Consider the following 25,396-nt stretch of genomic DNA (forward strand, 5'->3'; position numbering starts at 1 on the left):
ATAATCATTTGTTGGTTGATAATCTCTTGTACATGTATAGTAACTATTTTGGTTTAATATGTAAAATTAGACGATACTAGCAGTTCGTTTACTTCCTGTAACTAAGTAGCCTTGGGAGGGGAAGAAGGGGATAGGGCTTCTGTTTACTTTAATGGGAGCCCACATGTACATTTAGCACCAAGGTCTGGCCTTTGAGATAGAGTGGAGTTCAGAACTCTGCAAATTAACATCCTGAGAAATGTAACATAGGACTTAGGGAGGAAGGGCCAATGTGACTTTAACCCCAGATTCTGAGTTGCTGGCGGGGGGGGGGGGGGGGGAGGAGGAGCAAATGAAATGGTATCAAGTTACGGCAGGTTCCACATAGTTGTTTCTAGGCTACACTGCAGCCCAGAAACTCCATTCAATATGGACACTTCCTTTCTATCCATAATCCACTATCTCACCTCCACAGAATGACTATGGAGGCCTGCAAAGCGGGGAGAAGGCAAGGGGGGAGTGTAGGGCCATGATTACTTAACACGTGCCCGTTTAACATGTTTTCACGATAGCACGATTTTGGGGGGGCGGGACATTTTTCAAACAACACGACCCTGTCCCCGCAATAACATGATTTCCCTAGGGCTGGCCGGCAGCCGGCAGCTGCGTGAGGCTTCCCCTGCGTCCCTGCAAAGTGGCAGAGGTTTGCCACTCGCAGCACCGTTCCCCGGTGACCACCTCCGGCCAGAGGGGGCCACCGGGGAACTGCGTGGCAAGTGGCAAATCTCCGCCGCTTTGTAAGCAGGCAGAGAAAGCCCCAGGCAGCTGCGCGAGGCTCCTCTTACCTCCCTGCAAAGCGGCAGAGGTTTGCCGCTCGCAGCGCCATTCCCCGGTGACCCCCTCTGGCCAGATGCCTTGCCTCCGGCCAGAGGGGGTCACCTGGGAACAGCGCAGCAAGCGGCAAACCTCTGCCACTTTGTAAGCAGGCAGAGGAAGCCCCGCGCAGCTGCCTGCGACCGGCCAGCTGGAAAAAATTAAGCTGCTGGCTGCAAAAGCCCCCTCACCTGTCCTCCCTTTCCCTTCCCCAAAGCCAAACACCTCTCCTCCCTGGCTCCCTGCTATAACCCAGTCCCCTTTCGCCCCCAACCTTATGTCCTGTCCCAGCTGCTAACAAGTGCAGGCTGGAGCCTCCAGGTACATGTGGCTCTCAGCAGCCCAACCAAGAGGGGCTGATGGGAGTATTTCTGGGTTCCAGCTGATGCCCTATTGGGAGTTGTACTCTATGCATGAGCAGATGACTACCTTGTACATGTGATCACAGCATTCCTCCCCTCACTCAAGTCACTGACATGTTTGTGTTAAACTGCAGACGTTAGATATTGTATCTTGCTGTGTGTTACTGTATCCCTTATCATGAGTGAAGAGTGTAAGGAAAGTGATACATCTGCTTTTGCAAGCAAGGAGCATAGAAAATCATTTACATTAGAAGAGAAACTTGAAGTGATTAAGCAAATTGAAAAAGGTGAATGCACTTGTGATATCTCCCACGCTTTGAATATGCATGAGTCTAGTGTGCGCACAATCCGTGCCCAAGCTGAGAAAATTAAGGAAAGTTGCAAAAATGCAACCCCAGTAAGTGTGAAGAAGGCTGTTTGTATGCGATCTAACCTAATGGAAATATGGAGAGGTGATTGTCTATCTGGATTGAAGACCAAACACAATGAAAGATGCCGGTGAGTTTGGCTCTTATTCAGGAAAAAGCCAAAGCTTTATATGATGCTGTTAAAATAGAATTGAATGAAACTGATGCCAAGCCATTTAATGCAAGTCATGGTTGGTTCGAACGCTTTAAAAAGCATTTGAACTTACATAATATAAAAATAACTTGAGAGGCTGCTGCTGCTGACATGGAGGCTGCTGAATCATTCCCAGCAATATTTGAAGCTATTATAAAGGAAGGTGGCTATTCGTCTAAACAGGTGTTCAACCTGGACGAAACAGGACTCTTCTGGAAGCGCATGTCAGCACGCACATATATCTCTCGTGATGAGGCTTATGCACCTGGTTTTAAGGCTGCAAAGGATCATATCACTGCGATGCTATGCACCAATGCCAACAGGGATTGCAAGCTCAAACCGGTAGTAGTTTACCGTTTCGCCAATCCTAGAGCTTTAGCTGGGTATTCAAAGGATCGTCTTCCTGTTGTTTGGAGATCTAATGCGAAAGCATGGGTAACTGCAAGCATCTTCACAGACTACTTCAGCAATCGCCTAACTGCTAAGCTGAAAGACTACTGTTTGTAAGAAAATCTTGCTTTCAAAATTTTACTTCTTCTAGATAATGCACCAGGGCATCCTCCTTCCCTTACTGATCTGTCAGAAAACATTTGTGTGTTATTTTTACCCCACAATACAACCTCGTTAATTCAACCTCTTGATCAAGGAGCGATAGCTGCTTTTAAGGCGTATTACTTGCGCCGTACGTTTGCTAGGCTTATAAGGGAGACAGATGGTGAGAATAAGCCTACAATCAGGGAATTCTGGAGAAAATTTAACATTAAAGATTCTATAGCTATTATAGCAGAGGCTTGGGCAGAAGTTTCATCGAGTTGCCTTAAAGCAGTTTGGCGCCGTATATGGCCTGCATGTGTTCATGAGGGAGTTTGACACTGAAATAGCTGAAGCTATTAGAGGAGGTGGATGCTATTGATGTGCAAGAGTTGCTCGACTTTAATGGGGAGGAGTTATCTATCAACGAGTTCAAGCTTCTGGATGAGCAGTGGCTGGAAAATGAGCATGAACATGCTAAGCAAGTTGTTCAAACATTATCAATGACAGTTATGGCTGAAGCATTTAAGCTTATAAGTGATGCAATAAACATTTTTGATGAGAATGATCCTGATTGTGAATGGAGCTCAAAAGTAGCGAAAAGCTTAGAAAGCGCTATATCTTGCTACCAGGAACTTTACAATGAAAAACAAAAAGCAGAAAAGCAGCTCTCTATCAAAAGTTTTTTTCATGTTCAACCTAAAAGAAGATCATCTGATGAACAAGATAGCCCTGTTCCATCTACATCATCTACTGTTGATGTTGACAACTCAGCACCAATAGAAAATTGACTTTGACACTGTTGGAGGCAAAGGAGGAGCAAGGGGGGAGTTAAAATGGATGTGGTTCTCTTTCTCACCTGTTAATGATGTTATTTGGTTCCCTAAACGGTTAAAAGTGTTATCTGTTAACCCCCTATCCCTTCCCTGAGTGAGTGCAGAAGAATGTCTGAGGTGGACACCAGAGGTGGGAAAACTCTGAGGTAAACAGCAGGAGTAAACGACAGAGCACACAGCACCAGCAGGGAGTGCACACGGCCCCAAGAGGCCCAGAGACTCAGAAGCTGCATGTGGCTGATCCTTAAAGGAGAGCTGGACAGAGACATGGTTGGTTGACCATCAAGTGGAGCCTCCCAGAACGCCCTCTGCTCCGGTCGCCTGGCCAGTGGACCAGCTCAGGGGTCAACATGGGAAGATCAGATACCATGAACTGCCTTCTGCTTGCCTTATCATCCTGCTTGGGACTGTAAGTGTGGTTGAGTGTATGAGTAAGATTCCCCTCCCTTCCCAGTTTTAACTGAATAAACAGACCCTTTACACTCCTGTGTGGTGATCCCCTCTCCTTAGTGTTTAAAGCAGTTGCAATCCACATCCTCTTGCAACAGACACCACCGCTTGAAACACAACCCCCATCTTTTCCATTATTTTCAATGGGAAAATTGACCCCGCATAACACGTTTTTACTTAACACGAACATTTTCAGAAACGCATCTGTAGTGTTAAATGAGGAATTACTGTACTCTCCCTGAGGCTGCTGCAGACCTTTCATAAGCTCTCTATACCTTCTAAAAGACATATAAGAACAGAAATCAGAAGTGGATCCAGAGTATTCAAAATAGATAAAGCTTATTTAAAAACCTACACGTTTTCAGCCTGTCCATAGGATAAGTATGAAATTAAAGAATTAGAGCTATCCTAGGTTTGGTTAAGGAAATATATATGTGTTGTTAAAAAAACAGAGCCCTGACTAGCAAGAAGAAGGAAGATTTTGAAAATAAAAAGTTGTAAGGCCAGAAGAAATAAAGTAGGGAGGACGTCTGGTACCAAGAATAACTAATGTGATAAGGAGAAGTTTCTAAGAAGAAGGCTTCTGACAGATAGGTGTGACTGCAGATGGTTTAAAATAAGACAAAAGAAATCTGCCAGGCTAGGCTGGTCCTTCCCAACCCATGCGCTACTGTTATCTCAAAATTTAAGTCCTCTGAGAATTCAGCTGCAAAAACTGTTGGTGAGCAAGAAGGAAGGGAGGAAAGGCCTTGGGGAGAAAAAAGAGGATGGCAAATAAGAGTAAAAGCTCTCACATTGGTTTTGGCTAAAATCAGTAATGACAGCACTTGATGTTAAAGGGAATAAAAGGCTATACATCTGAAGAGTTCTCTGTCAGACCTTTCCTGATTATGCTGGAGTGTGCCAAAATGAGATGATCACCCCTAGGTCTGGCCTTTGTATGTATACAGGACATATGTTTGTGAATGCTTTGTTACTGTATTGGGTACAATGACTTCTTATTTTTAGGCTGCTGAACATGTTTAGAGCAACTGCATGAAGTACAATTTGGTCTATGGATTTAGGGTTGCCAGATGGTTTCAACAAAAATACCGGACACACTTGACATGCCATCACAATCTACATTACATCTTATTTAGAAAATACCGGACATTTATATTTTCTCATTTATATTTTCTCAATTTGTCAATCAGAAAGCTCAAATACTGGACTGTCTGGTTCAAAACTGGACACCTGGCAACCCTATATGGATTTAATACAGGAATTTATGCTTAAATTGGTGTTTGATGATTTCCCATATTGATAATAATAATTTCAACATATTATTGGTAATTCCAATACCAGCCTCCAAAACAGGGACATTTTAAATTGGACTCCAAGTCTGGTTGGAAGCCAATGAAAGTGTCAGATGATGAAAATGGCTTCATACAATGAAGTAGAATTCCAGTGCAAATATTTCCTCTATACTTGGAATCTATTTTTAATATAGTCATTAAGCTACTCTGGATCTAAATGCTGTGTTCATGATCTTGGGAGGGGTTGTCATGAAATACTGCATGTGAGAGTCAGTCATTTTTTTCATGAATATGCTTCTATTTTCTGAAACAAAGTAGTTTAGCTATAGTATATTGTGGTTCTTCCGAAGTTTAGAGACTGAGGACCTGATAATTGACTTCATTGGGCACAAGATCAGAGTCTAAAGGTCATACTGTCTCCCACTCACTGAAGGGATAAATGGGCAGCAAAACTGTATTTTGAATCAATACAGAAGGGCCATGTGGATGAGAAAGACTCCTAGAGAGGGAATGCCAAAGTCTACCACACTCACCAACAGCCCTTTTGACAAATTCCATGCTATTCAATAAATAAATGTTTTGAAGAGCAGATACTATATGGACAAGAGAACTAATACAATTCAGTCTACTCTGGATAAGAACTTTAAAGCTTTATGTAGCCAAACAGCAAGAGACTGCGAAGAAAAAATGAAGAACAGAAGGTAATGATTGATGACCTCTCTGGTATTCTAGCCAAGAATATAAAGAGCTCAAAAACAAACTGATGACCTGGAAAACAAGATCAGATTAAGAACTGTCAGGTCTGGAGGTGTGGGGGTGGGGATTCCTGGGGGAGCAAAGATACTTGAAATATTGAAATATTTTTGTCACAGTAGATTACAATGGTGTTAGGGATTAAGGATACGTCTAGACTACAGAGCTTTTCCAGGATACTGGAGGTATCCCGGAAAAGCTCTGCCGCATCCAAGTGTAACGTGTCTGCTTTTCCGAAATTTTTTTTGGAAAAACAGATGCATTTTTTTTCGGCATCCCTGTAAACCTCATTCTATGAGGAAGAAGGGATGTTCCAAAAGAGAGTTTTTTCCTGACATTAGGCCTCGTATAGATGAGCCAAATGTCAGAAAAGCTTCTTTCGGAAGAAAAGCGGAAAAAGATACACAAATTGCGAACTACAGTTTGAGTATCATTTTCCAACTTTTCTTTGTAGTGTAGACATAGCATAATAGAAAGTGTTCAGCTTCCATTCTAACATGCCTGGGACATTGCTTTTTTCAGGAACACAATCAGGCAATGCTGCAATGGCCCAATTCTGCACTCTCTTAAAATAGTTTTGCGCTAGCTGCAAGTCTCTTGTCGTCAGTGGAATTGATACTGCTACACACCAGCATACCTGACAGTATGGCACTTTTGGAATTACAGCTCTTGGAATGAACAACACCCTTTTGAATACGTTAATAAATCTCCATCTAGGTTCAGGAAATAAGATGTTATACATACACACTTTGTACTTATCATCAGGAACTCTAAATATTTTACAAAGGAAGGTGAGAATCACCATTCCCGTGTTACTGATCAGGAAACTGAGGAACAAAGCAATTAAGTGACTTGACTGAGGTAATTCAGCAAATCAATGAGAGCTGAGAACAGAACCCTGTCTCCCTTCTCCTTATCTCCAGTCCAATGCTCTCTTTAAACACACAAAAACACTATGCTGTGGATTGGATAAGATTGCCACACACCCATATGATATTGAATGCAGAACCCAAAGAGCAGAAGAATGGAAAACAAAGCCATAGAATTTTACTTTCCCACGTAGCTCCTATAGTCAGAGAGTTACACCTCACGGCACCACTAGAATCTAAACTAGGTATCACATATGTTGCCTTGTAGCCTCCCCTTTATCCAAGAAGGTGTCAACCTTCCAGCAACGTCTTTCCCAAATTCCGCACAAGGGCAAAGCCTCCTGTTATGTCATGGTGGGATTGAATTTTGGAAAAGAAACAAGCTGACTGAAGCAAGGTGATCCTAATGAGTAATTCACTAGTCAAAAATTTAAAAGACCTGAATACAATCCTCGGCTTGTTCACTGACTTCCACTGTGACCTTGGGCATATTGCTTAGCCTTTCTGTGCCTCAGTCTCCTGTCCGTAAAATGGGACAATAGATTTTGCTACTTCATAGCGCTTTTGTGAGGCTAAATATGTTAAATATGGTGTGGTATTCAGATACTACAGATAGAGAAGCACATTCACAAAGATCCAGTTCCACATGCAAGTAGATGTGGTGAAGATTGTCTTCCAAATGCTGTTGGACTGCATAAACCCTTCCTACTCACTCATGCTAGGTTCAAATTTGGATAGAGGGGATATATGACAAAAGGCAGTGTTATACTGCTGTCCTAAAGGGTTCAGAGGCAGCAGCTTATAAAGCCCATTATATATTGCTTAGCTGATGTGCAAAAGTTTTCAACCATGGCACAAAATGGCAATTTTTTTTCTTTATAATTCATTTTAAAACTACCAACTGCAACAGACTACATTTCATATACACATTTCTGATTTTCTGCAGGGCTTCCTGTTGTATGGGAGATACAACATACATGTGTGAACCCCTTATGCTTAACAATCTGGCCCATTTTACCAGCTTGAACACGCTAGTTATCCTTCTCCAGATCTGAAGAAATTGGTCTAATAAAAGATAAATCACCTACCTAGTCTCTTGCTAGATACCATAATTTTAATCTAATACAGCCAAAAAATCATGAAACACCAAATGTAAACTTTCTTAAAGAGCTCAATTTTCTTTAATTATAACCTGAAAAAATATGTATTAATATTCTAAGGATATACTAACTATAGCCACAGAAATGTCATTCTTTTCAACAGACAACAAGCAACACACAATCTTAGCCGTGCTGAACACCATGCCATCCAGAGTCTCAAAAACAACCTGGACATTATTATCAAACCAGCTGACAAAGGGGGTGCTGTGGTCATTATGAATAACCAGGAGGCAACCAGACAACTCTCGAACACCACATTTTACAAACTTCTCTCCTCTGATCCCACCTCGGAATACCAAAAGAAACGACACTGTCTCCTTAAAAGCCTCCCCACAGCTACTCGGGAACAAATCCACACAGAAACACCTTCTGACCCCCGACCAGGACTGTTTTATCTGCTTCCCAAGATCCACAAACCTGGACACCCCGGACGTCCCATCATCTCTGGTATTGGCACGCTCACTACTGGTCTATCCAGCTATGTAGACTCTCTTCTCAAACCCTTCGCAACCAACACCCCCAGCTATCTCCGAGACACTACTGACTTCCTAAGGAAACTACAAAACATCGATAACCTCTCCAGTAACACCATCCTTGCCACCATAGATGTAGAAGCTCTATACACCAACATCCCACACGAAGACGGATTACATGCAATTAGAAACACTATCCCAGAGGACAACACTGCCAACCTGATAGCAGACCTATGTAACTTTGTTCTCACCCACAATTATTTCCAGTTTGAGAACAACTTATACCTCCAAATCAGCGGCACAGCCATGGGTACACACATGGCCCCACAATATGCTAACATCTTTATGGCTGACCTAGAACAACGTTTCCTCAACTCCCGTCCCTTCTCACCCCTTCTCTACTTACGCTACATCGATGACATTTTTATGATCTTTACGCATGGCCAAGGAACACTGGAGATATTCCACAGAGATTTTAACAACCTACACCCCACCATCAACCTCAGCCTGGACCATTCTACACGAGAGGTCCACTTCCTGGACACCACATTACAAATCAACAATGGAAAGTTAGACACCACTCTCTACAGAAAACCCACCGACTCATACAGTTACCTACATGCTTCCAGCTCCCATCCAGAACACACCATACGATCTATCGTCTATAGCCAAGCCCTTCGATACAACCGCATCTGCTCTAATCCCACTGACAGAGACCAGAAGCTTCAGGATCTCTACCAAGCATTTATAAATCTCAACTACCCACCCGGAGAAATAAAAAAGCAAATTGAAAGAGCCAGACGAATACCTAGAAACCATCTACTTCAAGACAGACCCAAGAAAACCAACAATAGAACACCACTTGTCATCACCTACAACCCCCAACTTAAACCTGTCCAACACATTATCAATAAACTATAGCCTATACTGGAACAGGATACCATACTCCAAGAGGCTCTGGGAGACAGACCCATAGTCTCCTATAGACAACCACCTAACCTCAAGATGATTCTTACCAACAACCACAGGACATACCATACTAATACCAACCCTGGTACCTTCCCTTGCAACAAACCCCGTTGCCAGCTTTGTCCACATATTCATTCTGCTAATACCATTATTGGACCTAACCAAGTGAGTTATAAGATCAAGAACGCATATTCCTGCGCATCCAGAAATATAATTTATGCTATCATGTGCCGAAAGTGTCCGTCTGCGATGTACATTGTGTCAGTCCCCGTAATACACGAGGTTCGAAGGGATGCCGGAAAGGATGAGACCACAACTGGGGGTTTTAAAAAGCACAAACTGATTTTATTTTGATGACGCCAGACAATCATCAGAACAAAAATTAAACAGATTGCCAGACAACACAAAACAATTCCCTAAGGCTTTTCTAAATCACAATAATTCCCAATAACTGCCCAGGGGTTAGGAACAGTTGAATTAACACTGGTATTGTCCATAGGGCTGATTATTTACACAATTTTATACCAGGAAACAGTAAAAACCCTAAACCACAACTATTTATAAACTAATTTAGTAACTTTTTAACCACTGTCACTTGACAAGCAATAAGGACAACTAAGAAATCAATTAGGATAGGGATGATGGCGGGGGGGGGGGGGGGGATTATACCAGTTCTGGAGACAGCAGGAACACAAGTACCGGTCGCATGCTCATAAACTGTCTCCACTCGGGTCGACCAACTCGGAGTACACTCAGTAAGACTCGAGAGCGGGGGGTGCAAGGCGTCTGGGTGATCAGGCCAGGCGTTCACTCGATGCAAATCCCCAGTGAGAGAGGGGCTGCCTGCCTGTTTTATTGCCTGTGACCTTATCACCCCATAGGTTGTTTTTTGCTGCAGTGGGTGGAGTAGCAGGCCTGAGCACAAGTCAGCCCATTGGCTGATCTTTCACTGCAATGGGTGGAGCGAGCAGGGGAAGATTATTAATTTACATGCCCTTATATGGAAAACACTCCACCTCACAGACAGAGCCCCCTATACCAGCCTTAGAGGTATTACAGGCTATGGCTCCCTGCGACGGGCAGCCATTTCTGATGTTCTGTCTTGGACACATTGGACAAACGTCTCAGACACTTCGCCAAAGGATTAATACCCACAAAACAGATATCAGACAAGATCACAAAGAAAAAATTATTTCTTGCCATTTCAGCCAGAAAGGGCACTGTCTCAACGACTTCACCACCTGCGTTCTTCTACAAAGACCTTTTACATCTGCACTTGAAAGGGAATCCTCTGAACTGTCATTCATGTTAAAATTCGACACTCTCCGGGGGGGCGGATTGAACAAAGACCCCAACTATCTTACCCATTACCAGGATAGCTTCCCCAGTTATCACCTCTAATACCATTAGCTCACAGACATCTAACTTTCCCCACCTCTAATATCATTAACTCACAGACACTTACTTTCCTTCCTCCCCCCCCCCCCCCCCGCATCCCCCTTCTGTTCTGAAATGTGATTTGTCCTTTTCATATGTGTTCATTTTTTTAAATTGTATCCTTTGGTATATATGGCTGTGACTATTTTCTTCCACTATTTGATCTGAGGAAGTAGGTCTGGCCCACGAAAGCTCATCATCTTATAAACCATCTTGTTAGTCTTTAAAGTGCTACATAGCCCTGCATTTTGCTTCAGCTACACCAGACTAACATGGCTACATTTCTATTACTATTTTACAACAGACTGTGTGCTTTAAATGTAGGACAAATATACAGTATTAACACATTCAAACCAGAAGTGAAAGAAAGATTATGCACCCAGGTGCGCAGCTCTAGCAAGAGCTGACTGAACTGTAACAAAAGCCAGCAGGGAGCTATTTAAAGAGCTGTCAGGACCTGGGTTGCAATAGGACAGTACCTGTAAGAAATTTTAAGTTACTTTCACTGCTGATTCAAACTAAAAAGTGTGATCTCCATTTTGAGAGCCAAAACAGAACTCTGTATCTGTGGCGTCTCTGCCATTTCTCCATAGTTCCTTGGATCATGCTTCCTTTCTAGGTCTCTCACCAGACCTTGTTGCTCAATATTATGGCTATGGATATGGCATAGGAACTAACATGGATAAGATAGGTGTCTTTCTTTTGCATCAGAGAGGTATTTAATTACTAAACTGGTTACAGCAAGAATACACCAAACAAAAACTTTGAAGCCAACTGGCTGCCCAATGACCAGAGATGCATCATTTTTTTTTCTGTCAGATCTAATGTTTCTAGACAAAAAGGAGTCAAGCTTCTCTCAAATGGTCAAATAAATTATTTCAGAGAGCAGGAAAGAGGATGGATAATTTTAGAGTGCACACTTTTTTTGCTTCTTTGCACAAACATACACATATACTGTATCTGGTTTATATGTGGGTAACAGCATATAACTGAAATCATTGGGATAGTCAGAGATATATTTTGAGTGTGTTATTTAAGACAAAATACAGGACTATGTAGCACTTTAAAGACTTTAAAAGCTTTAAAGTGCTACATAGTCCTGTATTTTGCTTCAACTACACCAGACTAACACGGCTACATTTCTATTACTTATTTAAGACAGCGATTCTGTTTTCCTCAAGGAAAAATAGGAAACATACTGTAAAAAAGCTATGGTCCTCTAAACCCCAGGACCATTGTTTTTCTGTTTCAATTTTATGTCATGATCTAGTTCTGCGTGCTATTTGAAGTTTACATTCTACACAGTTAGCGTATGTCTACACTACAGCGTTATTTCAAAATATCTTATTTTGAAATAGTTAATTTCAAAATAAGTTATTTCGAAATAACACGTCTACACATAAAATGCATTTCGAAATAACATTTTGCTATTTTGAAATAGCACGTCCACACTGATTGGACGCTGAATCACATTTAAGGCCAGCTGAAACCAGTTCCAGCAGGGCATCAGGTCAGTAGTCGCTTTGTGGGGCTGCTGTCTGAGGCTATCTGAGTCTTGTGCTTATAGGGACCCCCCTGGACAGCTGGTTCTCAGGTTTTCCTGCTTGCTTGCCTACCTCGCTAAGGGACAGCAAAGCATTTTTTTTTCTCTTATTGCTTTGGTTGCCCTTACTCGGGACACCACAGCACTCGGCACCATGGAGCCAGAGCTGCCTCTGGGCACTCTGGTGCTCATTTTGGATGTCTTGATGCAAGCCTGGCAGCAAGTGCTGGAGACTGCTTGGCAGCTTCTGCAGCAGCCCAACCCCCAGGTCCTCTTTTGGACTCCCCTGGGGGCCATGGAGGAGCAGCGGCCAGACGCCAGCGTGCCCTGCCACATCTGGCGTCTGGACACCAGCAGCGACTGGTGGGACCACATTGTCCTGGAGCGCTGGGGAGATCAACAGTGGACCCAGAACTTCAGGATGAAGAAGGACAGTTTCCTTGAGCTGTGAGTGGCTTACCGCTGCTCTGCGGTGATAGGACACACACATGAGGCCCGCCATTCTCCTCCACAAGCATGTGGCCATCGCCCTCTGGAAGCTCTTCATGCTGGATAGCTACCAATCCGTGGGGAACCAGTTCGGCATGGGGAGATCCACCGTCGGAGCAGTGCTCATGCAGGTATGGCAGTTTCCAGCCACTGTGGCAGGGTGTGTGCGTGCGAGGAGGGGATGGGCTGCCCCAGGGAAAAGAGGGGGAGGAGGTGCAAGTCTCCTCCATGGGAGGGTTTGTCCTGTCTCAGCCACACTACAGACTGCCTGCAGTGGCCAGGATTGCAGGGAGGGGGGTTGCTCCTGGGGACGGGGCACGGGGCAGAGCACTCTCAGCCACCCTGGCACCCCAGTGACTATTGGTGGTTTTGTGTGTCCCTCTGCAAGTGGTCAAGGCCATCAACAGAGTGCTGCTCCATAGAGTCATCCGCCTCACTGATGTGGATGCGGACATGGAGGAGTTTGGCGCCCTGGGCTTCCCCAACTGCGGGGGGGGGGGGGGGGCTATCGACGGGACGCACATCCCCATCTGTGTCCCAGAACACCAGGCCTCCCTGTACATCAACTGGAAGGAATATTTCTCGGTCATCCTGCAGGCTGTGTCTGACCACGGGGGCCAGTTCATGGACATTAACATGGGCTGGTCCAGCAAAGCACACGACACGCGGGTTTACCACAGCTCCTCTATGTGCCAGAGGCTGCACGCCGGGACCTTCTTCGCTGACCGCCACATCAGGGTCAGGGACATGGACGTGCCTGTCTGCCTGGTGGGGAGTGCGGCCTACCCACTATAACCCTGGCTCATGAAGCCCTACATGGGACACCTCAACCCCTCCCGGCAAGCCTTTAATGCCAGGCTCAGCAGGGCCCGCATTGCGGTGGAGGGAGTGTTTTGCCAGCTGAAGGCCTGATTTAGATGCCTCCTTGCCCACCTCAACCTTCCCGAGAGGAATATTCTGCACGTGGTGGCAGCGTGCTGTGTGCTGCACAGTTTGTTTGAGCAGAACGGAGTGGCTTTCCTGCCACGCTGGATGGCAGAGGCTGAACACTTGGCTGCCCTGTATGCACATCCCCATACGGTGCCAGCCAGGAGGCCCCTCAGGGGGCTACCGGTATCCGGGAGGCCCTGCAGGAGAGCTTCCAGACAGAGAAGGAGTGAAGTCTCCCTTGCATGCCCCACTGGGGCCTTGTGCCTTATTCCACCCTGAGTCTACCCCTTTAAGGGCTCCGGGGTTGAACGGGGAGCAGAGGAGTTTCCCTGGTTCGGCCCAGAGTGGCCACCAGGGCACCCTGGGAAGGGCTAAAGGCCCCCTATTTTGATTTGGCTATTTTGAATTTGGTGTTATTCCTCGTAGAATGAGGTTTTCCAAATTCGAAATAAGCACTCCACTATTTCGAATTTATTTTGAAATAGCGGTTTGCCTGTGTAGACGCTATTAAAGTTAATTCGAAATAATGGCTGTTATTTTGAATTATCTTTGATGTATAGACATACCCTTAATGAAATAGCCTACAAACACATTAACTACTCATATAGAAATCATTGATACAACAATCATGTTCATCTACAAATAGGTAACAAAGAACTATTTCTTGTTCTGCCATATCTCCATGAAAGTCTATGGAGGAGAATGGTGGGAGAGATGAGTCTCCCTGTCTGCTCTGAAGGTTAACAAAGCTGGGCTCTGATGAACTGTGGACAGAGTATGCTCCAGTGTTGAAGACTCATTGTGGAGAAAGCCCTGTCAGATTCCCCTTCCTATTTAAGCTGCGGAGGCTGTACCTTGAGCACCTCCATTGGTCATAATTGTGATTACATTGCACAGGAAGAGAAGTAGTCCCTCAGAACTTTTCTACAGTTTATGGCAGTATAACTAGAGCCATATGTTTATACCAATATAGTTATGCTAGAAAATCTCCAGCTGTAGACACTGGAGTCATTGGTGACCATAGGGAGAGCTGGTAGGGACCCTTACATTTACACTTTTCCTGATAAAGGAGTCTTTCTTCCTCTACTTTGGGAAGCTCTCACACTTCCCTTGTTTGCAGGAGGAAAAATCCCCTCAGGCTACAGAAGTGTCTTTTAGAAGTGTCTGTCTCATGAAATGTAGAATTGGCCAAAATATAATGTATTTACAAGTCGCCTTTTCCCTTCTCTCACTTGTGCCACTCAGGGTGCATCTACACTGCACCGTTTTTCTGGAAAGATAGTCCTAATCCACAAACACTAAACCCCATGCATTAAAGTTAAGCATGTGCTTTGCTGGAGTCAGGACCAAAGTGCCAAGCTCCAAAAGGGTAAAGCCAAGTTCCAAAGAGAACATAAACATGATGTAAAAATTCATTGCATCAAGTGAACAAGTTTCTATTATGTAGAAAGTTCTAAAGAGAGAACTATATTTAAGGCATCATCTCGAATAAATGTCTGAAAATGTTACCAATGAAAAACCATAGACACTGGACACTCAAGACAATGATCCATAGAAGTATTTAGGAGCTTATATCCATTCATTTAAATGAAAATTAGGCACCTAAAACATTGTTTGGAATGTAGGCCTCAGACACTATGCTCACAAGCACTATAGAAATGCTCAGATGACATCAGAAATTGTAGAAATGGAGCACTAATCATGTTTTAATCAGAACAACCATCCGATCAAAAAGATCCACCTTTCCCATATGCTGTAAGACTTGGGCACAAATAAGCATGACAAGGAAACAAGTTTGTTGTACTTGTCAAAAGAGGAAGAAAATGATATGATACTATTCAAGGATACAGTTGAAATGCTGCATAAATAAATCTATTACTTTATTAGTATTCTGGGCTTCAGTATTTGCATGCACAGCTATGTTCAATACTTACCCATTCAGCAAAGAGAATAGCTGTTAACAGCAGAAATTTAAAAATACATTAAGATACAGAATATCATCTTTAAAGATTTATATGTAGATTAGCCAAATAACTTCTTGGCCAGAGCAGAACAAAAGTAGTGCATGTCTTTATTTTATTAGGTAGACACTTCATCATGTAAGAACCCTTCAAGGTCATTTTTAATTAAACATTTATTTCTGTAAAGAGAGAAAGAGAGAATCTATACAAGATTTACAGTGTCTTGTTCAGTTTTTCTCTGTGTATTCTCAACTTTGCAGGCTGAATGGCTATTTCTCTTTGTCATTCTTCAATGAGGTTTCACACCTAGCTTTCTGATTACATTTCTGTGCTTCCCTCCTCCTGACATGAGTGCTCAGCATAGCATAGGGGACACTATAAAATGCAAGTGTCTCAGAGCCCTTTGACACTTTTCAGACTGGAATATTAGGACACTGGCTTCTTCCCTTGTGTTCCTGATCATTCAGGTTTTTGCCACACTCTTACTCACTTTTGCATAAGAAGTATTCATAGGATTCACATGGTAAGTCCTAATTTGTGTTAGGTTTAATCACTTAAAGGCTACGTCTACACTGGCCCCTTTTCCGGAAGGGGCATGTAAATTTCAGCAGTCGTCGTAGGGAAATCCGCGGGGGATTTAAATATCCCCCGCGGCATTTAAATAAAAATGTCCGCCGCTTTTTTCCGGCTTTTAAAAAAGCCGGAAAAGAGCGTCTAGACTGGCCCCGATCCTCCGGAAAAAGTGCCCTTTTCCGGAGGGTCTTATTCTTACTTCTTTAAAAGCCGGAAAAAAGCGGCGGACATTTTTATTTAAATGCCGCGGGGGATATTTAAATCCCCCGCGGATTTCCCTACGACGACTGCTGAAATTTACATGCCCCTTCCGGAAAAGGGGCCAGTGTAGACGTAGCCTTAAAGTCTGAAGTTCATATAGCTCATCCTATTCATTTACAACAACAAAAATTCTGATCTTGCACCAAATAGCTTCTTGTAAAACTTCTTGTGGGCCTCTGAACAAATTTGCCTCAACTTTCACTTTCTTTTGGCTGTAAATCGAACCCAACTGTCAGAAACCAATTATATAATGTTAAATTAGATTCCTGTGAAAAATCCTATCAAAATAATGAGCATTTGATCTTAAGGAGAATCACTCCCAGCTGTAAGCCTTTAGATTTAGAGGAAGATATATTCTCTGAATGAACTCATATATATATATATAGTATAGTTAACATTTATGGGGCCCATGTGTTCATATTTTTGTAGGAAGGGTCTAATTCTGTTCTCACAGCTGTGTAAAGGTGGAGTAATACCAGTGAAAAGTAGTTACGGCAGAATACTATTGCTAATGGAAGAAGGATGGTCCTGGGGTTAAGGCATTGGCCTGGATTCAGAAAATCCGAGTTCAGTTTTCCCTTCTACCACAGATTTCCTCTGAAATTTTGGATGAATGACATAATCTTTCAGTTAGTCTATAAGGTGCCAAAGGACTCCTCACTGCTTTTGCAGATTCAGACTAACACGGCTACCCCTCTGATACATAATCTTTCTGTGCCTCAGAGTCCCATCTGTCTCTTGAGACTGGAAGGCTGTGTCTACACTGGGCCACTTATTCCAGAAAAGCAGCCGCTTTTCCGGAATAAGCTGCGAGCTGTCTACACTGGCCCCTTGAATTTCCGGAAAAGCAGTGACGATTTACTGTAAGAAATCAGCTGCTTTTCCGGAAAAACTATGCTGCTCCTGCTTGGGCAAAAGTCCTTTTTCCAGAAAACTGTTCCAGAAAAGGGCCAGTGTAGACAGCACAGTAGTCTTTTCCGCAAAAAAGCCCCGATTGCGAAAATGACGATCGGGGCTTTTTCCGGAAAAGCGCGTCTACATTGGCCACAGACGCTTTTCCGGGAAAAGGGCTTTTCCTGAAAAGCATCCTGCCAATGTAGACGCTCTTTTTCTGGAAATACTCATAACGGAAAACTGTTCCGTTTTAAGCATTTCCGGAAAATGGTGCCAGTGTAGACACAGCCGATGTGTCTACATATGAGGAAGGAGATGTGATTTCCAGCTTTTGTAGATATACTCATCCTTGCTTTGATTGAGCTGAAAATTGCAGTGTAGCCAGGGGTAGCATAGGCAGTGGCTTGGGCTTGCTGCAACACTCTCTAATTTTTTCATCTATGTGCGGAATAAATGTTGTTATCTGCATTGAGGCATGTATAGATGTTCACTACCAGTAGGCACACGTGCTGCTGGCTGTCAGCATTTTGCTAATCAGATGGATGGCATTCAGCAGGGCCGACAGCCACTACAGACTCCAAGGGGGCCGTCTCCACACCCCTGCAGGGAACAGGGCCTCAGGCAGAAGGAGAAGGGCTGGGGGCAGACAGCCCTCAGCGCCACCTGGCTCCCCCACCCCTCAGAGCCATGCAGAGCCTTTCCCCAACTGCAGAATTTCAGTTGCCCTGCCCCTGGCAGCAACCAAAAGGGGCCTAGAGCTGTGGCCGTGGCTGCTGGAGCCTCAGCCCCCTTTCTAGGGTTGCTAGATGGTTTCAACAAAAATACTGGACACACTTGACATGACATCACAATCTACATGGCATCTTATTTAGAAAATACCGGACATTTATATTTCTCATTTATATTTTCTCAATTTGTTTCCCAAACAGAAAGCTCAAATACTGGACTGTCCAGTTCAAAACCGGACACCTGGCAACCATACCCCTTTCCATTGCTGGGCCCCAGGGCAACTGCCCCCTCTCCTTTTCTCGCCCCAATCAACAGGCCTGGCAGCATTTGAATCTCTTCTGTGCGGCTGTCCAAGTGCACAACTTATAGGGAACACTGGCTAGCTGCCCAAGACCATATACATCTGGAGCCCCTCCATAAGTGCTCCATAACTTCCCTGACTACATTGTTATTGGCAGCATGCTAGCTACTGCAGAGCTAGGACGTATGTCTACAGAACTTGGGAATTGCACCTCCCAGATCAAAAGTAGACATAGTTTGTATGCTTGTTAAACCAAGGACCATCTCCACATGGGTCTGTAAAGTGCCTAGTACAACGAGGCTCTTGTTTTGCTGGCACGTCTACATTCTATTGTTGTAATACAGACCATTAATAATAATCAGGCTCTGGGTCTGAAAGCATTTTATTTTTCTAAGCAAGAAAAGTCTAAAAATAAACAAAGTGTGAACATGAGACATGGTGAACTGATAATAAATTAAAGTGTAACATAGATATGTAGAAGTGGTTTAACCCGTAGTTAAAAATGTGCTGTATTTGGCTCAGTGGAACCGACGGCTTGTACAGGCCCCATGGCAAGATGGTGGTGGGGCCCAGCTCTGCGCGCCTGAAATGGGCAGTCTAGTTTGGAACCTGCTTTACCGGGGGCAGTAGGCCCTCAGTGCCATGCTCTAGGCAGCGCATTCCCATCTCCCCTAGTCCACAGAGCCACACGGAGCACACGGCGTGGTGCTCTGCACTCCAACTGTCCCCGGGGCTCTGGCAACTGCTGCCACCACAGTAGCAGCAGCAACAGCTGGAAGTCCCGTACACTTTGAATTGCCAGGCCCTGGGGCAAATGCCCCCTTTCCACCCCCCTGTTGGCAGGCCTAATTTGGCTTGATTATTAGAAAAACAAATACTTTTATGTTTTTTAAAGAAAGACATTGGAAGGGCAGGATTGGGGCTACACTGCTGCCCTATAACTTCCATTAGGCAGAGGTTTGTTCCCACCCATTATCCCATGACCCTTACAGTCATGAAGACTGGCCAGCCAGTCAAGAGCCAGGCCTTCAGATGGCAACTAGTCAAGAGGCTGGAAAGCCATGACATCATTGCTGTAAACCCATGCCAGCCACACAAGTCTGAGGGCAGGAGAGCCAGTACAAATTGCCACTGGACATGGTGGAAAAAGAATCATAAGATTTAGGAAAATTTGCTTCAATTGGCTGCAACTTTATTAACAAAACAACTAACTACTCATGGCCTTGGACATGTAAATCTCCCAAGCTCATGGAAGCTTGCCTTAAACTCCTCCTCCCAAACAGCAGATGGTGCTGAAGCAGACTGGGCTCTGTGTTAGGTTAACCATTCTGTATAACAAAAGGAAAACTCACTTTGTAACGAGAGCACCCCTCCCCCATTTCAGCCTCCACTAGTCAGCTTTGCAGAATCCATGGTGGGAGAAGTTTCTCCGCCTGCCTCCTGCAGCAGGTTTGGAAGGCAGTGAACTCTACCCACCTGTGACTTAGCTTCTGGCTGTTCATTGAACAGTTATGCAAGAATTACTCACCACTAGATGCCAGTCACAAATTGCTGAGCTAGCATCCAATATACCAAGCCACACACAGAATAATTCAGTCCATGAGAGCAGGGCCAGACTAAACAAGCCCTCACCAGCACTGAACTGTTCATCTGAAAGAGATCCTGCCAGTCATAATTAATATGTATGTATCTGATGGTTTCCCTGTTGAAGTACTCAGTAAAGCTCCTCCTTTCCCTGTTGATTAATTCCAAGCTCAGTCAGCCCTGTTCCATGTAACTCCTTGATCTGCAAGGTCCTTCCTCCAGCTCCTTTTGCTTTCTTTCTTACCCACAGTTTCTGGAAAGGGCTTATGAAGGAAGTGTAGGAGAGCAGGAATGTAGTGAGAGAATTTGTGGAAAACCAGATTCAGTAGAGCTGAATTAAGGCAATCCAGGACCCAAGGCACATCCCTCCATGGTTCCATCCTACACTATGAGGAGGCAGCAAGTTTCCGAGTTGAATGATTGGGGCAGTTCTCTTGGAGCTCTTGTTTCAGGCTCTCTGCAAACTCGGGTTGACTTTTGTTACCATAGCTGCTAAGTTTTGCATAGCTCCATGTGTGACATTTTATGTACATTATTTAATGAACTAGTTACAAATAGTCTGTGTATGGCCATAAGCTTCATTTTATGGTTACTCTACCCTTCCTCAAAGCAGTGTCTGGGTTAGGATACAAAGCTACACAAAACTTGGGAGGTTGGAGGCTGGGGCAAATAGGGAATATGTGGGTGACTACTTGGGTTGGGGTAGGCAAGGAATCTACACTGGGAGTAGATTCTGGGGGTGCTTGAGCTGGTGGGTGCTGAAGGGTGTCTGGGGTCACCATCTGGGGGTACAGTAAACTTCTGATAATCCAGCACCTTTAGAACCCAGGGGGTGCTGGATTATCAGATATGCCGGACTATGAGAAGGGGGGGCTGTGAGGGGTCTGGGGTAGGGTGAGGGGGATGCCACTCCAGACCCCTCATAGCCCCCCCTTCCGATAGTCCAGCTCTGCCCCAGGCATCCCCATTCAGCTGCTGCTGGTCAGTTTCAGCAGCGACTGAATCTGGACGCCTGGGGCAGAGCAGCTGGGGTGCTGCCGGGTTGGTCCTGCAGCCCCAAGGGGAGCACTACGGGACCAAACCAGCAGCACCCTAGCTGCTCTGCCTCCGGTTTCCCCGATTCAGCTGCTGGTCAGTTTCAGCAGCGGCTGAATCAGGGAAGCCAGGCGCAGAGCAGCTCCAATTGTCCGGCAGCCAGAGCACTTCCGGGTTCCTGATGGTGCCGGACCATCAGGAGTGCCGGAGCATGGGATGCTGGACTAATGGGCTACGTCTACACTGGCATGATTTTCCGGAAATGCTTTTAACGGAAAAGTTTTCCGTTAAAAGCATTTTCAGAAAAGCGCGTCTAGATTGGCAGGACGTTTTTCTGCAAAAGCACTTTTTGTGGAAAAGCGTCCATGGCCAATCTAGACGTGCTTTTCCGCAAAAAAGCCCTGATCGCCATTTTCGCGATCGGGGCTTTTTTGCGGAAAACAGTACTGTGCTGTCTACACTGCGCAAAAGTCTTTCGGAAAAAGACTTTTGCCCGAACGGGAGCAGCATAGTATTTCCAGAAAAGCACTACGATCTTACATGAGATCGTCAGTGCTTTTCTGGAAATTCAAGTGGCCAGTGTAGACAGCTGGCAAGTTTTTCCGCAAAAACAGATGATTTTGCGGAAAAACTTACCAGTCTAGACACAGCCATGGAGTTTGTGCTGTCAGGAATATCTGGGGTATATGTGTGAGTGCTTGGGTATGGGCAACATGTGGGATACTGGGGTGGGATTCCAGGGTGTTGTCAGTGATGGATGCTGCAATATCTGGGAGTGCTGCTTAGGTAGGTATCATGTAGGAGGAGAACTGAGGTCTGTCTGAAGCCTGATAACTGGGGGCGACTGATGGCTGAGGTTTCTCTGGACAGCACGATCTGGGATCTTCCAGAGGGTCTCTTTAGAAGACAGAGTCTGTGGGGAATGTGATTCAGGGGAAGGGGTCTGTTTCCGGGAGGGCTGGGTTGATCTGGGAATTGGTTGGGCTCTCTCTGGGTGTCAGGAGTCTCTGGGTCTCACAGGGAGGCAGAGGCCTGGAATCTCTCCAGGCTGGCATTAGAGGGTCTGACTGGGGGAGGATGGTGCTAGTACTGGGCACCTCCACCTCCACCTGCTGCCGCCATCCCTTCTTTTGCTTCTAGCTGTTCTGACTCCTTTTGGGGACAGGTAGAGCAGCCAGACAGGAGGAGGCATGTGTGTGACCTGGCTCCTGTCCACAGCTCAGACAGATAGGAAATATTCTTGCTGAGATGGAGGCAGGTGAGAGGGCTGCCAGATGTGTGAGTGTCAGACAGGATGCTGACGCTTGCCAGTCCCGAGTTACACTCACATCGCCTTTCCAAGCTTTTCTTTGTATGCTCTCTATGAGCGATATAAACAGTTTTTAAAAGAAACATTGACTTTGAGTTTCAACATGTTACTTAATCTGGCTCTGATTAGCTCACTCCACAATTTCTGCAAGATGTGCAAGATGAATCCGTATCTTTCACCCATTGCAGGGTGAGGCTCCCCAATCAAAACATCTCCATCCCATAAAAATTACTGGCTCTGCCCATGTGTGGGTACCTACAAGATAAAGGAAGAGCCCTCAGGTTAATGATGTTGGTGGAATGTGTAAATTTATGCTACAATAATCTGTGCAGTATCTATGTATACATGGTCTTCATAATGGTAGAAGTCCTGTACAGACAGGGTCTTAGAAAGATGGATGACCTAAGAATCTGAGGAGCCAGGTGGGAGAACTCGTTTTACAATGGACTCAGAGCTGGAAAAGGTTGTACATTTTGCTGCTGTGTGATTTTTAACTATTTGGCATTGCATTGTCTGTCCTTCCAGCCTCAATAAAAATTTCAAAGTGGTAGAGGCCCTGAAGTGATAATGAATATAAATATCTTTTGTACAGAGAGTGCCTTTGGTGCTGAAAAATCCAAAAGCACTTAACTGGGGCTGGTCATGAACCAGAATGTCTGTTCTGCAAAAAATGCTGATATTTTCATGTTTGTGAGTAGGGGTTGAATCTGAACAAAATTTTATGAAACAAAAATTCCAAAAATTGCTATTCGGAATAATTGAAACATTTTGTTTTGACAGTGTAATACATATGGACATGTACACTATACTCATATATTCATTGCTTATATTTGCTGAAATGAAGTAAGCTTTCATCCAGAATACCAGGTGTAGTGACAGCTCCCCAGATTCTTATTTTACTTATGGGGTCTTCCTGTCTTGAGAAAGTGTAAGCATGACACATGTGAATTGGTGAGGAACTATTATTGTGTTTTCATACTTCTGTAAGTGAAGGGACAATGGGTCATAAAGCGTGGCCAAAAGACAAGAGGCCCCAATATTCAAGAATCAATTGCAGCATCTCAGCTATTCACCCAAACACAAGGAGTTAGGATCATCTTAATAGTTATCACCTTCCCCTTGTGGGCTTTCAATAAATTCAGTGACGTTTGAATGCAGTGAACAGTATCTCCTCAGGAGTCTAGTTTATTACACAGGCACCAAACACAGTGTGTTGACAAACTTCTGCTATGACTCCCCAGGCTTCTTCAGAGACTGGTCCTCTGGAGTCTCTTCCTGCTGACTCAGGGTATCTCTCAAGACCTCTTTTATGTCCACATGGTAGACTGTGAGGGTATGTCTACACTATAGTGCTATTTCGAATTAACTTAATTTGAAATAGTTAATTCGAATTAATCTAATTTGAAATAACGCATCTATACACAAAAACTATTTCGAAATAGCATTTTACTATTTCAAAATAGCACATCCACACTGAGTGGACCCTGAACCGAAGTTAAGACTGGCCAAAACCAGTGCCGGCAGGGCATCAGGTTAGGACTTAGAGTGTGGGGCTGCTGCCTGAGGCTAACTGAGCTCCGTGCTTAAAGGGACCCTACCCCCACCCCGGACAGACAGTTCTCAGGGTTCCCCACTTGCTTGTCTACCTTGATGAGGGACAGCAAAGCAGTCCTGTCTTGGAGTGCCCTGAGTGCCTGCACTCGTGATACCACAGCACTCGGCCACATGGAGCCAGAGCTCCCCTGGGCACACTGGAGCGTCTTGTGGGGTCACTGCCATCAGTCTGGCTGCACTTGCTTCAGGCTGCCATCTTGGGGGTCCATCGGGGGACTGTCAGAATCCAGGAGGCCCTGAGGGAGAGCGTCCACCCTGAGAAGCCCTCAGAGCCTCCCCGGTCCTCCCCACCGGGGGCTCGTGCCCCATTCCTCCCTCACGTCCTTCCACTTACCCCTTCCTAGCCCCCCTTCCTGATGTCAAATAAAAGACACGTATGTTCAAAAATAGAAACTGGGTTTATTGAACAAAACTGGGGGGGGGGGTGAACCTCTGGGGAGACTGGGAAAAGGAGGTGGGAGAGGGGAAGAGAGAGGGTGAGAGAGGGGAGGGGGAAACCTGGAAGGAGGGAGCTGGAAGGGGGAAGAAAGGGGAGGGGAAGCTCAGGGCTCAGGGTTGGGAGTCTCGCTGGACCAACCTGACTTTCATGCTAACCTGCTCCTGGGTTCGCATGTGGCCTTTGGTGGCCAGGCTGGCAGCTATCCTGCCCTAGACAGCTGCGTTCCTACGTCTAGTGCAGAGATCATGGACATTGTGTGCATCCCCCCCAAACCTGAATAAGGTCCATGATCTCCACCCTGGACCAGGAAGGTGCCTGCCTTCTCCATCCCCTCTCAGGCTCCTGGGAGCTGGCAGACTGCTCCTGGAGAGCAGTGGAGGGCTGGCTGCCAGTGGCTTGCTGGCTCATGTTTTGGCGCCACTGGGTCAGGGGCCCCGGTGGCCACTGCTGGCTCTGGGCTGGAAGACTTGGAGCTGGCACAGGCACTGTGGCCAGGGTCTACCCCTTTAATGGCTCCGGGCTGGGGGAGAGGAGAGTAAGCTTTCCTGGTTGTGCCCAGAGTGGCCACCAGGGGTCCCTGGGAAGGGCTGGAGGCCCCCTACTGCGAATTAAGTGTCTACATACCACTTATGCATGTGGAAATTCTGGAGCCACTGCTGGTTGTTCCATGGCTTCAGGACAAGGTGGTCCCACCAATAGGAACTGGTCTCCCTCCACTAGAAGCGGCATTCTGTGGTGTGCAGGGGATGAAGGATCTTTTGAGGCATCAGGAGTGCCAAGGCCTGGGTGAAGAGGTTCCCCGATCCGGGTTGCTCATCATGGTCCTGAATCAGCACATGGGCTGGATCGACTGTGCCATGAGGTACAGGATGAGGCCTATGAGCCTGGCACTGCTTTGCAGCAGCTCCATCTCCATTTAATGAGTACTATAGCATCCTCAAGGGCAACCAGAGCACACAGCGTGAGTTTGGTGTCCCATGAGGGGGTAAGCAGTGGAGAAGTGGCGTGTGAGACACGGCTGTAGAGAGGAGCCCCTTTAAGCACGTGTCTCAGCAAGCAGCCACAGGAAGTATCCACTTTCTTGGTGCCTTCCCTGGAGTGCTTCTGGGGGTTTAAATGTGATACAGGCTTCAAAATACTAAAATACTTAATCAGCTTTAGGAAAAACAAATAAATATGCACATAT

The 25,396-nt window shown here is 45.3% G+C and overlaps 1 protein-coding gene across 2 annotated transcripts in view; it reads left to right on the top strand.

Moving 5' to 3' along the window:
* LOC142827013 (uncharacterized) overlaps positions 1 to 16,028 on the top strand; it is a 50,554-nt gene extending 34,526 nt beyond the window's left edge. For both annotated transcript variants that reach the window (XM_075920472.1, XM_075920473.1), the window contains exon 2: positions 7,773 to 16,028. In XM_075920472.1, the coding sequence (XP_075776587.1) occupies positions 7,773 to 9,063 (1,291 nt within the window). In that variant the 3' untranslated portion in view covers positions 9,064 to 16,028. The remainder of the gene's footprint in view (positions 1 to 7,772) is intronic.
* Positions 16,029 to 25,396: the final 9,368 nt, after the last annotated feature.

Source organism: Pelodiscus sinensis, chromosome 2 (assembly GCF_049634645.1).
Source record: "Pelodiscus sinensis isolate JC-2024 chromosome 2, ASM4963464v1, whole genome shotgun sequence".
NCBI classification, from domain to species: domain Eukaryota; kingdom Metazoa; phylum Chordata; order Testudines; family Trionychidae; genus Pelodiscus; species Pelodiscus sinensis.